Below are 15,552 nucleotides of genomic sequence, written 5' to 3'. Positions count from 1 at the left end.
AGCAGCATTGGATTGGGAGGGGTTCTTCATTAATTACAAGATCGGATATATTCAATTTTACGAGACTTTCTTATTTCTTTCCATCGTTGAGCAAATAAGTGAATAATTGTATGTCGCGAAATAAGCGCGATATGGAAGACTTATTGCCAGTCATGAGCACGACTAGCTTGGCAAGAGGACACCAGCAACCTGAAATCTCATAAACGCCTCAAATTGATGCCAAGTTCGTTCATATATAATAACCAACGAAGAGTTGCAATTCCATGTAGTATTGGGGTCCGCTCCATATATATTTGTAATCGTTACTCCACGATTATCTTCATCACAGGTTTCTCTTATGGGAATACAACTCTCTCGCTACATCCGCGACAAAGCGGATATACAGAGCAAACACTTGGTTTGAACCCCTAACAGCAATGTATGACTGGCTGAGAAGCTGTCGTATGATGTCTCGCGCGGGATTTTACTCATATTTTGCACCTCTTCTCCATATTTAATTTTGATTCGTTATGGCTAATGCCTATTTAAAGACGCAATAACTCATCTTGAAGCGTTGAGCACGCAACACTTACATCCTAACCATCTTTTACTTTCTTACTATCAGTATAAGCTTAATTTGTCTTCGATCAATTGGTCGAAAGCTCTCTTCAATATGGCTGTTACTCATGTAGGCATCCTTGCCTATGCCTTCCAAATTGTGGATAGCGCAGGTCCCGCCGATCTCCTCTCCTCCGCCAACAAGTCCGCTTTCCAAGCCGTCAAAGAATATGGACCGATTGATGAAGACATTATATCTCGCGCACCCCAATTTGTTTTCCATTACATTGGTGTCACTAGAGATCCAGTTCTCCTTGGGTCGAGCCAGATGGTAATCATGCCTACAACAACCGTCGATGAATGCCCAGAACTTGACATTCTCCTTGTCCCTGGGCCGTACCTCAGCAGATTTGAACTACACCCGAAGCATGCTGAGTTTATCCGCAAACATGTGGAAGCCGATAAGATGCTGTGGACAACTTGCACGGGAGCTAGTGTCGTGGCATCAACAGGTGTTTTGGACGGCAAAAAAGCAACAGTTAACAACGTCGAATACGCTTGGGTACGTAAGCGTTGGCCCAAGGTTAACTGGACTAGAGAGAAGAAGTGGATTATTGACGGAAACATCTGGACCGGATCGGGTGCATTTGCTGGGGTAGATATGGTTGCACACTGGATCAAGGAAAATTATGGGCTTGATGTGCTCATTCAAGCTAGCAACAACCTTGATTACGAAGCCAGAGATGATGATGGGCTATATACGGTTTTCCCTCAGAGATTCGATTCACAGGGAAATAAAGTAGCTACGCATGAATTCCTGTACTACGATGAGGAGTAGATACATTGTATTTCCTCCGCGTACTATAGCAGTCTCAATATTAAGTGTTCACGCCCTACGTGTCAACACTCATTTCGATTTTGTCGGATACATGTACAACTGAAAAAGTGGGATTCAAGTCACAAAAGCTGAAAGCTTTGTTCCTCTTGGAAATGAAGAAGTCTTCCTATTAGACCAATTATAATGAACATCAGTGATATGGATGACTTAAGAGAGCCGGCCAGAATTAGAATGTTTGCCAGTGCCTTCAGTGAATTAAGAGCAAATTTTGTCTATCAAGAGCATATTCAGTGTATAACGCCATATTCGCATCCATTATCTGATTCATATCACGGGGCTGTGTCTCATGGATTGTCTCGCCGGAGAAGTCCAGGCCGTTCACAGGTTCTCTTCAACCTAGCCACGTAACCAATCATGCAAGTGTCCTCCTCGGTGCGCCTGCCTTGTGATTTCGATAATCTGTGTCGGTACGTCCTTTAAAAAAAGTGTATGACGGCAATACGGGGCGCATTCGGATCCTTAGATTATAGAGCGAATCTCGGCGGGGCTCCGAAGCACATCGTTCAGCTGCTGGTCTGTCTAAGTATACCTCACGCCCGTGTGTTACCCAAGATTTCTTTTTCATTGATCGCCTTCGTAAACGGAATGCTTATTTACATTCCTCCAAGGGGCCTCATATTCCCTGTTCTCAACCCCTCAGCCGGCACCTTATCCCCATATTGACTACTCGTATTCAAGTACTAAGATTAGTACAATTACGACGTCGAATAACCGTAAATCGCTTCAAGGTAATGATTCCCACTTCATAAATGAGGCCTCAGAGGCCGTTGTTGTTCGACCTGGTCTAAAGGACGATGACTATTCGCAGGCTGCAGAACGCGGGCTGTTGATGATATGAGCCTCCAGGGAAGTGGCGGAGGAGAAGCAGGTTATAGGGGTACTATTTGGGCATATGGAAGATAAGACTTGATACTCTGGCTTTTGTAGGTTATTTAGTAAGCTGGTTTGATTTGTATAACATTAATATATTGACTTTCTGGCGCCTCGCAGTACTCCTGTCTCCTGCAGTAATTGATCGCTGTGTAAGTCGTCCTCATCACGAATTATTTATCCCTATAAGCACTGACAGCCCTCTATTATTCGCTCGTACTTTGTATTAACATTATTCTGGCGTTGGTGCAGAAGGGATCTGGGCTTGATGTGTTGGTGCGGGAGGCGCATCTTTATCTTGTGTTGATACAGTAGCAGTCTCTTTTTCTTGGGCTGATGTCGTGGGGGCCTCTTTTTCTTCCGGAGTGATGCCTGCTTCGAGGTTCCTTTGTCGCATGTATCGCTCACGCTCTGCCCGTTCTCTGGCAGCAAGCTCGAACTCCTCATGTGTACCCTTTTTCCACATTCGTGGAAACCTAATAGGTCAATACATACCCATATTTTTGCCCACATAGGTAACTACTTACCACCACCAAACAAATATAAATGCAATACCACAGATGCAACTAAGGGAAGCAACCGGTATAACCCAGCTCGGAGCCATCTCGTAAATTATAATTCTGCCCTAAGGCAGAAAAGGTGGGTTGTCTTATTACGGCCACCTGATGTCGAACTGCGAGCGATTGCAATAGAGATTGTAGGGTGTGTTGTAGGTTGAATGCACCACGGTTCCAATTTGGCAAGCAGAAATGAATTAATATTAAACCTTAGTGATTACAGCAGCTACTAATTCTACAAACAAGGTGAAGCTTCTTATACTGTCCTGGGGTGATACAGGATTTAAGTACAAGAACACCAACGGGCAAGTACATGAATGTATGCTAATCCATCAACAAAAGATCCAGAAAATATCCTTGGACTATTCCATATTCTCTTCAAGCTCCTTGAAGCACCGCCGAGGTAGACCCGGCCGTGTAGGCCTATGACAACGAGAGTGGGAGAAATCCCCGGACTGATACCGTATTTCGTGAAAATCCATAGCGTTGGTTATTGGTTTTGGGGTGATGTGGTAACGCAATATAGCTAGCCGCGTGGCTATCCTAGTCAACCCGGGTTTATTTGCGGAGAGATCCATAGTCCAATATTTCGCGGGAATCCGGCAACGCGCCCACTCACAGTCACGCACACCAATAACCAATAACTCACGCGTATTTTTCTCAGCTTGACGCCTTACGAAACATGACTGTAGGTGGGACGCATATTCCCATCAGAAAAGGCCCGTCTTTGCGGTGCTATCACGGACCTCGAGATCCATGGTGACTTCCACTAAACACTCGATATTTTTAGAATTTTTGATGGTGGTTCCCTTTAGGGATACCAATCTGATCATGAAATCTTAATGAAGCTAACAACTATACATATGACATCAATCACCCAAATAAATGCTGCCCATCATCTGAATACCTCCAGCGCGCCCACATTTCAATAACGCCTTCCCAAGTCCTGAAATGGTGATTCCGTAAATAAGAAACAGTCTGTTTTCCTAATTCATGGACCCAAAGATGACCCCCACGAATTGAAAAAAGATTTCTCGTGGGGAAATTGTGGCCGTATCGCCACTCCGGGTGATCTTTAAAAGCGTTACGCTCAAGATTGGAAACCTTCGGCTAAGAAGCAGCAGCTATATATTATACCAGTTGTTTTGCTTGATTAGTACTCTAATAAGAACCCTGATGGGGCGATTCCAATAGGCACAATCTCCGGCAGTAATAATCTCTCCCGAATGCATTTAGATGGCGCGATGAAGCGCTTCTATCATTCTATCATTTGGTTCTTGTTTAAGCCGCGACTTGATATACCTAGATCTATCATTAGACATCAGGTATGGCGCAGTTGTTGGGCGACGTAGGTCAATAAGTGGACATGAAAGTCAGCATCAGCACATATAGGGTCAAACGAGCGAGCGTGAGAATGGCGATCCGTTTTCTTCCGAATCATTTTTTAACCCAACAGGATATTTGAATGGACAAGTGGATTGATAATATGGCTATATTCTGTCTCTCAGTATTTCACAAACTTGCCTCTCATGTACTTCGTAGCTGTCATTTTGGGTCGAAGTTTGATGGCGTATTCACTGATGGCGTTGCCAGTAGCTGGAAATACACGCGGTATCAATGGAGGTTCTGATCAAATCGGCCGTACTACAACTCGTATTTCTATCAAGGCGTTGCTTCATTACAATTTATCGCCCATTGGCCCCCTGTCGAGCATGCATCGCTCCTCGAATGGTCAGATACCACGCTGTTGGTAACAGTCGGTCCGAGTTGAATGGAACAAACACACCTTCATACGTCAAGTCCATGGGGAGCCTTCTTATCAAGGATGTACGGAAGACAGTCACCTCTGCTTGTGTCGGCATAAGGGATCCTAGGCTTGCAGGGCTGCAGCCGTCTTGAGTGCGCTATATGGGCCGACTCTTCTCCAGGACTCCACAATTGACGATGCTGCTGCTATCCCTTTCATGAATGTTTCGACCCACAAAGTAGCCATGTGACACTCGCTCGTCCCGCAATACAGCCTCCGGTCCTTTACACTAGGATTTGTGGAAGGGAGTGAAATGCGATAACGTGACGGAGACGCGACGACAATGCTGGTTAAGATGGCCAAAAATTACGAGAGCGAGAAAAGCGTGCCGGTTGCCATGAATAGCTTGCCTGTCTCCCCACATGGGCAGCCCGAGCTGATTTTTTTTTTTTTTTTTAGTGATAGGCCACGACTCTGTCCCTTGAGGACGAGTATTACGCATTGAAAATGTCGACAAATGTGATTTTGAGCCGGATTTTGGAGTCCAAAGAGGCGCATCTTCTATCTTCTAACCAACTCGGCGCAGGTTAGCAAATTACTATAGCCAGGAGACTACTATGATCATATTCGCAACACAAAACGTTGTGAAAACTTATTTCGTACTACACAATCTATTCCATACGTCCCTCGTGGAACCAGAATTCGAATTTCTGTAGTCCATTCAGTGACTATAAGATCTATGAATGGATTAAGCAGATTGGCATGTGGTGTAGAAAGCCAACACCACATTATTGTAACCATCTTCACTCCGTAGACTGATTAGTATTGGATCCAGCCAAAAGGAATAGTACTTCAATTGCCCTTAATACCACAGCGCTTAGAAAAAATGAATGGTGAAATGGCGGGATTAGAGCATTTTGAGTATCGCGGCTGACAGTAAGCCCAGGCACTTACTCACGTACCAGTGATTGAATTGGCAGCGACGAGGTCGCCCAGTAATGCCGCTTAATATGCATCAGCTCTTCCACACATCTGTAAGCCAAATCGGTTTTATAGACTCCATTGTGGCTCGAGCGCTACTACATCGTATACCATAAGTGGCGGGACATCTCGTTCCAATGCTGAAAGAGATTTAGCTATGCTAATTTTGCATAGAATCCGGTCAGTGTTGAGAAGTGTCGTGTGAGCTTCTTTCCATTGCATTTAAATCTTAATAATCCAAGGGGACGGAGTACAGATGTAGCCATAGTGAAATGCCATACATTGCAACCCTATCTTGCCAGTGCGACTTACTGGTCCGCTTCACGCCACTACCGTATCATTTTGGTAATTGCTACACAAGAGGTATTTCGGTATCAAACAACTTATCACGCTCAATTGACATCTTTTAATCGAGTTCAATATCTCAGCCCGGCACTTTATGACAGACATATGTGTTTTAAGTCCTATATATGCTAGAATGAGCACTTTTACGACAAACATATGGTCCACGTAGCCTCACCCTATCTCTCTCTTGTTTAGCTTGTACATACATTTATTTACCTCTACAACTCTGTGGCACCTGATTGCCCCCGACTTCATAATAATCGCACTAGTTGCCACTACGTTACCCTTTTGACCGGCCAAGCGGACGTCGTTGGTGGTCCCATTGCTCCAATTAACTGACGATTGTGCTTAGTCTATATTTCGGCTAAGTTATGCATAAATACTTGAATAATATTTAAAACTGCGGATCTTTCTTCGCGTGACTATCATGGATAATGTCTTTTTCCCTTTCCGCTTCGTAGTTAATGGCATTTCAATTAGCTGATTTGATGCCAGTAGCTATTCACAATAAGTCTTCAAAAGTGCATCTTCTATGTTTCCATTTGCATCTTTTGGTTTTATGCTCCCTGTTTTATGACCTTGGGTCGTTGGGCAAAGGCGCCTAATAGTCCTATTCAAAGTAACCTCCACGCAACCCAGTCAGGGGCGCGTGCCTCACCGCTCGTACAATCGATAGTTGTGCTTTGTTAATATGAACTAACTTCGTACGTATGATTCTCCTTCAATACCATCTCTGCCTGACTCTGTGATTCGTTGGACTAAAACTGATGTATATGGTTATATACGTAGAACTCTCGCCCCGCTTGAGTTGCCGGAGTCCGAGTTATCGTTACATTTTAATCCGCACGGCAAAAATGGAATTCCAGAAATCAATTTACCCCGCGCCAAGGTTAATCTGCCAGTGTTCCCACCATCTGCATGTGTAAATTACATGACCTGAATAAACACCCATTAGGCGTAGTGAGCAACCCTGTGTAGGGTTTAGCAGAGCTGGAGCTGATGGATAAACTTTATCCATTGACAACACGCTTCAACCCAGGTTCTTACCTCTACTAGCATGGACACAGGCATCTTGCCTTTCTAGGGTTCGAATATGCTATTTCTCCACTACTTCACTAAACTGTAAAGGATGATATTTACCAACCCCGTTTAATACATCTCTCATTAGCTAGAGGAGTTATCGTCGTCCACAGGCTATTAATTCACCTCCTGAATTCTTCCGAATAGTATAATCTGCTCGGATTAAGGGAGATGGGAAGATTTCAGGCTGATATAGTGGATGAATTACCATTTTCCTCACATGAGCAAGCAAGCAGCAAAACATTGTTGGAAAAAGACGGAAAGAGGAAATACATCCACTCCGTTTGTCATGGAGTACGCGTTTCAATAATTGGCCATAAGTATATAAGCTGCCCCTAAGGTTCATGAGTTGACATCGTAAATCACTTCGTCTCATCGACAAGACTAAGTTGGCCCTTCACTGGAGCTTCACTGTTCGCCACCATGGTTGCCTTTTCCCGATTCGTTGCTGGCCTCTCGGTCATCGCGGCCTCCCTCGCCGCTCCTACGGAGGTAGCCGAAAAGAAAGTTGAAACGCGTGGCGAGTATAACTTCTTTCTCGGGCCTGACCACCCTCTCTCTCGTCGTAACTTAACCGGCCGTTCCAACACAAATTACAATCAAGATTATACCACCGGAGGAACGGTGAATTTCGTGCCGTCGACTAACGGATTCTCGGTCAATTGGAATACTCAACAAGATTTCGTCGTTGGTGTTGGCTGGAACCCCGGCAGCAACCTGTACGTGACTAAACATTACTACATGTTCTTCTTCTGTTTTCCTGTCTATACATCATACGTTGATTCACTGGCTAATCCGTTATATTGATACGTTGGATATGATAGTCCCATTACTCATTCAGGCACTTTCAATGTGGCTAGCGGTCTTGGCAGTCTTTCCGTCTACGGATGGACCACCAACCCACTTGTTGAGTACTACGTTATGGAGACCAACATTGGAATCAGCACAGGCGGCTCGCAGAAGGGGACGCTCACCAGTGACGGAGGCACCTATGCTATATGGGAAAACCAGCGTGTCAACGAGCCTTCTATCATTGGCACGGCGACCTTCAATCAGTACATCTCCATCCGACAGGGAGGACGAAGCAATGGCACCGTCACTATCCAGAACCACTTTGATGCGTGGGCGGCAGCTGGTTTGCACCTCGGCACGATGAACTACCAGGTTATTGCAGTTGAGAGTTGGAGTGGCAGTGGGTCGGCTCAGCAGTCCGTCTCCAATACTGGCTCCGGAACTCCTCCTCCTCCTCCTCCCGGAAGCACAACCTCATCGGCACCTGGCTCCGGACCTACAGGTGGCGGTTGCTCCGCCTTGTACGGCCAATGTGGTGGTATCGGCTGGCAAGGCCCTACGTGCTGCTCCTCAGGTACCTGCAAGGTCGGAAACGCGTACTATTCTCAGTGCCTGTAAGCTAGGGAATCTTCAAACGCCGTTGATACATGGGTTGGTTAGAAGAGTCGAATACATGTGAGAACTGAAATTGCATTTTTTTAACCAAAAACATGATTAAATCAGATGGAGGCAGGATGTGGTCAAAGAAGCGGGTTACGAAGAACGACGTAACGCATTGTTAAGAAGATCACCGTACTAAACAGCAACTAGATAGCATCCATACCTATATGAAATAAGAGTTGGACGTAAGTTATATTTCCAGCGCGTCTAGTGAATCATCAAGGGATGCAATTGAGCCAGTATCAACGCCCAACTCATCCGGAAGTACCATCGGATACTTCGCGTCCGTCCATGCTTGGTCTCCCAACGCCTGCATATACTGCTTAGGCTTCCTTCCTCCGCCCATAGAGGGAACAGCTTGTAGTATGTTTCACTGCTAGTCTCAATAAATTCGAAATCTTTGCCACGTGCGCGTACAAGCTTTCGCAGCATGTCGACTACATTGAATGTACCAATCGACGCCACCACCATTGCCCCTTTCTTCATCTCAGGCTTGTCCAGTATAGCCTCGACAAACGGGACAAGATTCTTCCTGATATCTCCAATGGTTGGGTAATTGATCTTTGACGGGTCGAAATTCCCCACAAGAACATATTTCCCAGCACTCTCCAGCAGTGTTGGTCTGAAGAAGGGAAGGGTAAAGTTTAACGAGTATCATCCAATCAGCATAAAGGTTGTCTTAGGTAGCAGGTTTTCTTTTGTTCGGATATAATGAGCCACAATATCCTTGCTATCGTAGTGCGGTACCTTTATTTTCCCTCCGCTTTTGACGGATGCTCCTGGAAGATTGCTCCAGACGTAATGCTCCAGGGTTGGCGTGGCCTCAGCAGCATTTGCCAGATTCTTGCCCTGTTGTATCTCAGTATCCATGGCTTTATCTGCATCTTCAGATGTTGCGAAAAGTTCAAAGAAATTTGTAACACCGAAGATGAAATGGGATCCGGCAAAGGCAGACACCAGGGAGGCATAGTCGTTAACATCTGCCCTGACAACTTCTACATCTTGTTTCTTGAGAGCTGCAGCGGCATCGCTTTCAGGCCGTCGTGTAAGTCCGCGGAATTTGTAACCTCCATGTTTCTTCAGGGCATCAATAACAGCCGCTCCTTGGTTACTAGTCGCCCCCACAACAGTTGCAGTTTTAGTCATTGTAAAAGTTGATGTGTGTTCGGTATAATAAATTTGGATAATCAAGGGAAACAATTGCGACAAAATGAAAGTGAGTTACCAAATGTTAATTTTGATTTGCATAGCTTAGCTGGTGATGGTTTTATATTGCTCTGCCTTCTCATTTCAAAGCATGGTCAGACATGTCAGCGGGTGTCTGACGTTATTATCAATCTTCTTGTCAGAATAGTACCGTTACAGTAAGTCTGTCAATGTTACTTCCAATTTTTCCAGGCCTAGCATTTGCTCAATTAGTCCACGAATGAAATGGAGGCCTAAAAGCATGTATACATGTTATGCTTGTTTATAAATCATAGAGAGCGACTCTATCCGGTGCGAGCTTGATCAATTCATAGTTAGCTTATGTATGAAGCACACCACTATGACATATGATTTCCACCAACTGCCAAAATTGGCGTTCTTGAACTCAGGCTCCGCTACAGAGTATACACAAAGTCAGGCCGTTTATCACCCTTGATGCGTTTCTCCTCTTCCGTTAGTCCACTCTCCACACTGTTACCCATGTTCCTATGCCGCCGAGAATTCTCAGCTCTCAAAGCAAAGTGCATGAAAACGGATCCTCCAAGCAAGAAGAAGATTTGTGATGCCAAAACGACCCCATGGCCAGTCGGGTACCTAGGTTTTTGGGCGGGTAGGTAGATATTTGACGACACTATCCCATTCAAATTTCCGAATCCAACGACTATACCCAACACTATAGCTCGCTTTAGTGAGCCCTCAGTATTGTTGGATACCCATGAAAGGGTATTTGGGATGGCTGGGTAGATACCCATTGCTCCCAGAAAAGTACCGGCGTACTGAATGTTTGGTCGCGACGAGCCCAACAACAAAGCAAATCCAACAATACCCAGAGTGGCGGCGGCTAAATTACAATACCCTCGCCACTTCATTTTGTCCGCGAAGAAGCCTATAAGTACCGTAAGCACCGCCGCGCAAACATATGGTGGAACCGTCAGTAGCTGGGCGCGCGTTCCTGAATGACCCATAGCTGCGATAATGGTCGGAAGAAAGAGTGAAAAGGCATAAAGTGGGATGGTGCAGCCGATAAAAATCCAAGTATATCCATATGTCTTCCAATCTTTAAGTGCCTCGTAGATGTAACGTTTGTTGAAATCATCGGCCGTATATCCCTGTCTGTCCAGGATAAGTCGACGTTGTACCCTGATACGTTCTTCGGGAGTTAGGAATTTAGCTGTATCAGGCCAATCAAAGACCATCCACCAGCATAAGACAGCAACAAGCACTGTAGCAAGGCCTTCAATGATGAAAATCCAAGCCCAGCCCGGTTTACCGCCAATTCCGTCCATTTTTGTAATGGCCGCCGCCAGTAGACCTCCAAAAGAGCCGGCAATTGCAGCAGCGGAGAGAAAAATGGCACTCCGGACGCCAATTTCTGAACTCTTATACCAACAGCTAAGATAATAGTTGACCCCTGTTTGTGGGGGGGAACAGCTAGCTGACGCATAGTTCATAAGGCGGGGTGATTGTACCTGGAAATAATCCTGCCTCTGCCGCCCCAAGAAAGAATCGAGCGGCTAGAAGGCCTCTGTATGATGTTGTAAGGCCCATTAAGGTCATGATTATGCCCCATATTAAGATAATACTCGTGAAGAATATGCGAGGGGTAAGGCGCTTAAGCAGGGCATTCGTAACGGGTTCGGCAACGGCATAGGAAATGAAGAAAATGGTCAATATCATGTTGTAGTTGTTTCCTTCAAATATATGTCAGCCAATTGTGAGACAAGAATATGATTCATCATTTACCTTTCATGCCAAGATCGGCTTCAATATGAGCCAATCTGGCATTTCCGATATTGGTACGATCCAAGAAGGACAGCAAGTACCTAGAAGCCATTTAGAATTGATCACTGCTGGTAAGATTTTGATCGATCTAACAGAAGAGATAACCATGGAACAAGCCAAAGATCAACTTTCCACATTAATTTCCTGTCCTAAATGATACCATAAGTTAAAGGGCTTGATATGTGATGTTTGGAAGGAGACAATGTACAATTTCCTGCTTCTCCTCCTCACTTTTCCCTTCATCTGGGTCGGTCAGGCGAGTAAGAAGCTCATTTCTCTCGTATTCAATATGTTCAGTCTCTTTGATCTTGATTTCTTCAACTGAACCCGACGTACGAACGCGTTGGGGTGACAAGTCGGCTGCTGACATGCTGATTGAAATATCTCTCCAGCATTCGAGAACTCGTAAATAAGGAGGCTTGTTCAAAGGATATGTTTATTTAAACCGAAAATAACATGTTGGCACAAGACTGAGGTCAATGTACAAGAAACTGCGCCCATTTTATATCTTCCCATGCATTGCCAAGCTGAAATGTTTCCAAGCCACAATTTTGCCAACGAAAATAGCGGTATCGACGGACAAGGAAGAGTGCAAGTCTATTCCAATAGCCATATGTCTAACATCCCTTGGCGAGTGATTATTCTCAATCATCATTAGCTGCGCTTGGATGGCGTCTTGAAGTAGTAACTGGATGAACTAGAGTATCCTTTCCAAGGCTCCTAACTGGTGGAGTGTGGCGAGTTGGTCTGGAGCCAATGCACCCCGCAAAATTAGCTCGTATGCATTCAGCCCAGATTGCGGGGGAATAGCAGGGGTTTACCCCAAGATGGGGATGACAAGAGCTAAAGACTCAGCAGGTGGTCTCCAGGATGCGAAGAGTTTGAGGTATGATGGTTTAGGGAACGTTGGACAAGCGTTGATTTCTGGTTCTCAAATGGGCCATTGAAGAAGCCGCAGCATCCTATGGGATAAAACATCTCAAGTTCTAATTTTGCTCACTAGATGGCTCGAGATACAACTACTAAATTAGAGCTACTCATGGATTCATTGTAAAAAGGACCAAGGCACGCCAAAAGCCACTTATATTGCGCATAAATCTTGGTACTTCATACAATTAAGGCCAAATTCTAAAGTCATCAGTGTAATTGAACTACATAGCTCTTAGAGATGGTAATATGGAAATAATTTTCTGCAAGTAACCACCATCAATGAACAGTTCCTCATATGGTCAATTTAAGGACATGCCAAGATAATGGATAAGATCAGAAGATAATAGGAGACATTTTGAGAGGAAAGAAAATACAGAGAATTGAAGTTCGAGTGCTGTTGCCACCACAGCGCTGGTAGACCAAAAGTTGAGCGGATGATTCCATTGCGCAACTCGACTCATTTGAGGGTTCTAAAATAGACCTTTGGATCTACTATATCCATAGAACCGCAAAGAGACATACTCGGTCAGTTATTCTACAATTTAACTATCGTGCTGGAACTTTTTAAACTGCTTTATTGTTTCAATATGTACTTAGCGGCTGACACTATCATACATGAGTATCTCTACCCCTCATAAATTGTTCTACTGATCATCAAATCACTCACCATCCGGTACTTACCGAAGCTTGCTATGGGCCAAATGTAACCAAGAACATTCCATACGTCATGGGTTCGGACATTAGCAACTGTAGCGTAATGTCAACTAATAATCCAGATCTCCAAGACATGAAAACTAGCAGAGACATACATGTATTCACTCCAACCATCTTTCCCAAGCTCTCGACTGCCCCCCGCCCCCGCCCCCGCATTTTCTATACTCTTCGACTTTTCATGGTGGAGTATTGACAGCGCCTTACTGAGGCTGAAGGAGGACTCCTGTTTCTCCAACGTGGTACTAACACAGGCAAGGGATTTGATCATCTCCATAGCAATGATGACTTCCTCTGACGTGCAACCAAAACGCAATCTCCAACTCCCTAACTTTATATTAACAGCAAATTTCTCGTCATGATTTTCATTACCAGCCTCATCGATGTACACTTGTTTACTTCTCGAAGATGCATCCATTCACTCCGTTCTTCGTTATTGCGGCCATTGTAGCCATTGCTATTCGTTGGATGAACAAAACTGACATCCCTAAAATTAAAAACTTGCCCGAGCTCCCTGGAGTGCCACTATTTGGTAGTCTGTTTCTTCTTGGAAAGCATCATGCACGAAACTGTGCCAGACTTGCCAAAACCTATGGAGATGTTTTCCAAGTTCGCCTCGGGAACCGAGTACGTTGACCTCTATTTCCTTACAGCAGATAAAGCTAACTTGGCATAGCGGTTTATATACGCTAACTCCTTTGATGGAGTTAAGGAGCTGTGGATTAAAAACCAGGCTGCTCTCATCTCTCGACCAACCTTTTGGACTTTCCATAATGTGGTCTCGAAAACGCAAGGTGTCTACACACTTGGGACGTCGCCATGGAACGAATCAGTAAAGCGAGCTCGGAAGGCTGCCGCGACGGCACTCAACCGGCAAGCTGTTCAGACCTACCTCCCATTCATTGATCTGGAGTCTACTACTAGTATCAATGAGCTGGTACAGAATATCAAGAATGGTTATGATGTTGATCCCAATGGCTATTTCCAACGGTTCTCTCTTAACATCAGTCTTACACTATGTTATGGCATCCGAATTGATGGGACCGTTCGTGACCACACGTTGAATGAGGTCGTCCAAGTCGAAAGAGAGCTTGGGAATATCCGTGGGATTGCTCATAACTGGCAGGACTATGTACCATTGCTACGATTATGGCCTGGCTTCAAAACTAATGCCATAAAGTTCCGCTCTAGGAGGGATGAGTACATTTTGGATTTCTATGAGCAATTGAAACAGCGAATTGCAGCCGGGACCGATAATCCCTGCATTGCTGGCAACGTTTTAAAAAATCCTGAAGCAAAGCTTGAAGACAGTAAGGCAAAACATTCGCAGCATATGGATAACGAGTTAATCCAGAATATTAACCAGCCTATAGATGAATTGAAATCCATTTGCCTTACCATGGTTGCTGCCGGCCTGGATACTCTCCCGGGGAATATCAATATGACAATAGCTTATCTATCCTCCCCTCATGGCCAGGAAATACAAGATCACATGTATGAAGAAATCCTGAAAGCTTACCCGAACGAAGATCCCTGGGATGCTTGTTTGACTGAAGAACGGTGTGAGTTTGTGGTATCATTTATCAAGGTGAGTATTACAGTCTCCTTACGCAAAGCATCTAGGGCCTTCCTAACAGGGACATAGGAAGTACTTCGATTTTGGTCTACGCTCAACCTATCCTTTAACCGACAGAGTATCAGAGATATTACGTATAAAGGAGCTGTTATTCCTGCTGGAACACCTTTCTTAATGGTAAGTGATGATTGAGCCGCGATCTACTCAGGTTGGAGATCTAATGATCTAATACTGGCGCAATACAGAATATGTGGGCTGCAAATCATGATCCTAAACAATTTCATCACCCTATGGACTTCATCCCTGATCGCTTTGTTGGGGTCTCTGAAGCTGGGCAGGGCACTCAGCATTACGGATATGGTGCTGGTACTCGGATGTGTGCAGGTGCTCACTTGGCTAATCGCGAGCTTTACGCCATCTTCATCCGTTTGGTACTAGCATTCCATATTCGTGAGACTACACACGTAAAGGATAGGCCGATCTTGGATACCATCGAATGTAACTCTGTGCCTACAAGCATGGTGACTCAGCCGAAGCCATTCAAGGTGAGGTTTATTCCTCGGAATCAACAGCAATTAGAAAAATGGATTGCAAGCAGTAAAGAGAAGACTGCATACCTTTGAAGAGGTTACATGCATTCTGGGGCTGTCTTATGTCGGTAGCTTCAAGGACTCATAGCATTTTTGTATCATTAGAAATGACAAGAAGAAATTGCAACTGAGATACCCGTATGGTGACGCAAATAGGACGGTATCTTGTGGTTCGGGCTTACTGCTCCCTTCACTCTCCTTATCATTCTTACTTACACGGCAGTTGTGACACGTTCATGCGGAGATACTAACATTTCACCGACCCGTATATCTATAGTTCGTACAGTATA

The 15,552-nt window shown here is 44.8% G+C and overlaps 6 protein-coding genes across 6 annotated transcripts; 3 read left to right on the top strand and 3 right to left on the bottom strand.

Moving 5' to 3' along the window:
* The first annotated feature begins 583 nt into the window (after positions 1-583).
* On the top strand, positions 584-1,526 carry M431DRAFT_513498 (hypothetical protein). The gene has a single exon (XM_024920037.1). The coding sequence runs from the start codon at positions 653-655 to the stop codon at positions 1,373-1,375; it is 723 nt and encodes a 240-aa protein (XP_024768409.1). The 5' UTR covers positions 584-652; the 3' UTR covers positions 1,376-1,526.
* A 1,011-nt stretch (positions 1,527-2,537) lies between these two features.
* Positions 2,538-2,909, bottom strand: M431DRAFT_99248 (hypothetical protein; the record flags this gene model as incomplete). The annotated part of the gene is made up of 2 exons (XM_024925127.1): positions 2,538-2,781; positions 2,833-2,909. 2 exons carry the CDS (start codon positions 2,907-2,909, stop codon positions 2,538-2,540), a joined length of 321 nt encoding a protein of 106 aa, XP_024768408.1.
* A 4,484-nt stretch (positions 2,910-7,393) lies between these two features.
* Positions 7,394-8,652, top strand: M431DRAFT_127746 (carbohydrate-binding module family 1 protein). Its single transcript, XM_024912344.1, has 2 exons — positions 7,394-7,734; positions 7,840-8,652. Exons 1-2 carry the CDS (start codon positions 7,439-7,441, stop codon positions 8,423-8,425), a joined length of 882 nt encoding a protein of 293 aa, XP_024768407.1. The 5' UTR covers positions 7,394-7,438; the 3' UTR covers positions 8,426-8,652.
* A 5-nt stretch (positions 8,653-8,657) lies between these two features.
* M431DRAFT_500926 (hypothetical protein) lies at positions 8,658-9,613 on the bottom strand (the record flags this gene model as incomplete). Its single annotated transcript, XM_024917966.1, has 3 exons — positions 8,658-8,767; positions 8,788-9,073; positions 9,188-9,613. The coding sequence occupies 3 exons, from the start codon at positions 9,611-9,613 to the stop codon at positions 8,658-8,660; spliced, it is 822 nt and encodes a 273-aa protein (XP_024768406.1).
* Positions 9,614-10,068: 455 nt separating this feature from the next.
* On the bottom strand, positions 10,069-11,825 carry M431DRAFT_99332 (hypothetical protein; the record flags this gene model as incomplete). The annotated part of the gene is made up of 5 exons (XM_024925142.1): positions 10,069-11,084; positions 11,143-11,364; positions 11,417-11,496; positions 11,549-11,604; positions 11,664-11,825. 5 exons carry the CDS (start codon positions 11,823-11,825, stop codon positions 10,069-10,071), a joined length of 1,536 nt encoding a protein of 511 aa, XP_024768405.1.
* Positions 11,826-13,504: 1,679 nt separating this feature from the next.
* M431DRAFT_99367 (hypothetical protein) lies at positions 13,505-15,295 on the top strand (the record flags this gene model as incomplete). The annotated part of the gene is made up of 5 exons (XM_024925143.1): positions 13,505-13,723; positions 13,773-14,406; positions 14,470-14,684; positions 14,742-14,849; positions 14,918-15,295. The coding sequence occupies 5 exons, from the start codon at positions 13,505-13,507 to the stop codon at positions 15,293-15,295; spliced, it is 1,554 nt and encodes a 517-aa protein (XP_024768404.1).
* Positions 15,296-15,552: the final 257 nt, after the last annotated feature.

The sequence above is a fragment of the Trichoderma harzianum genome (assembly GCF_003025095.1).
Source record: "Trichoderma harzianum CBS 226.95 unplaced genomic scaffold M431scaffold_23, whole genome shotgun sequence".
NCBI classification, from domain to species: domain Eukaryota; kingdom Fungi; phylum Ascomycota; class Sordariomycetes; order Hypocreales; family Hypocreaceae; genus Trichoderma; species Trichoderma harzianum.
The sequence above is the reverse complement of the archived record's forward strand: the minus strand, read 5'-3'. Positions and strand labels throughout refer to the sequence as shown.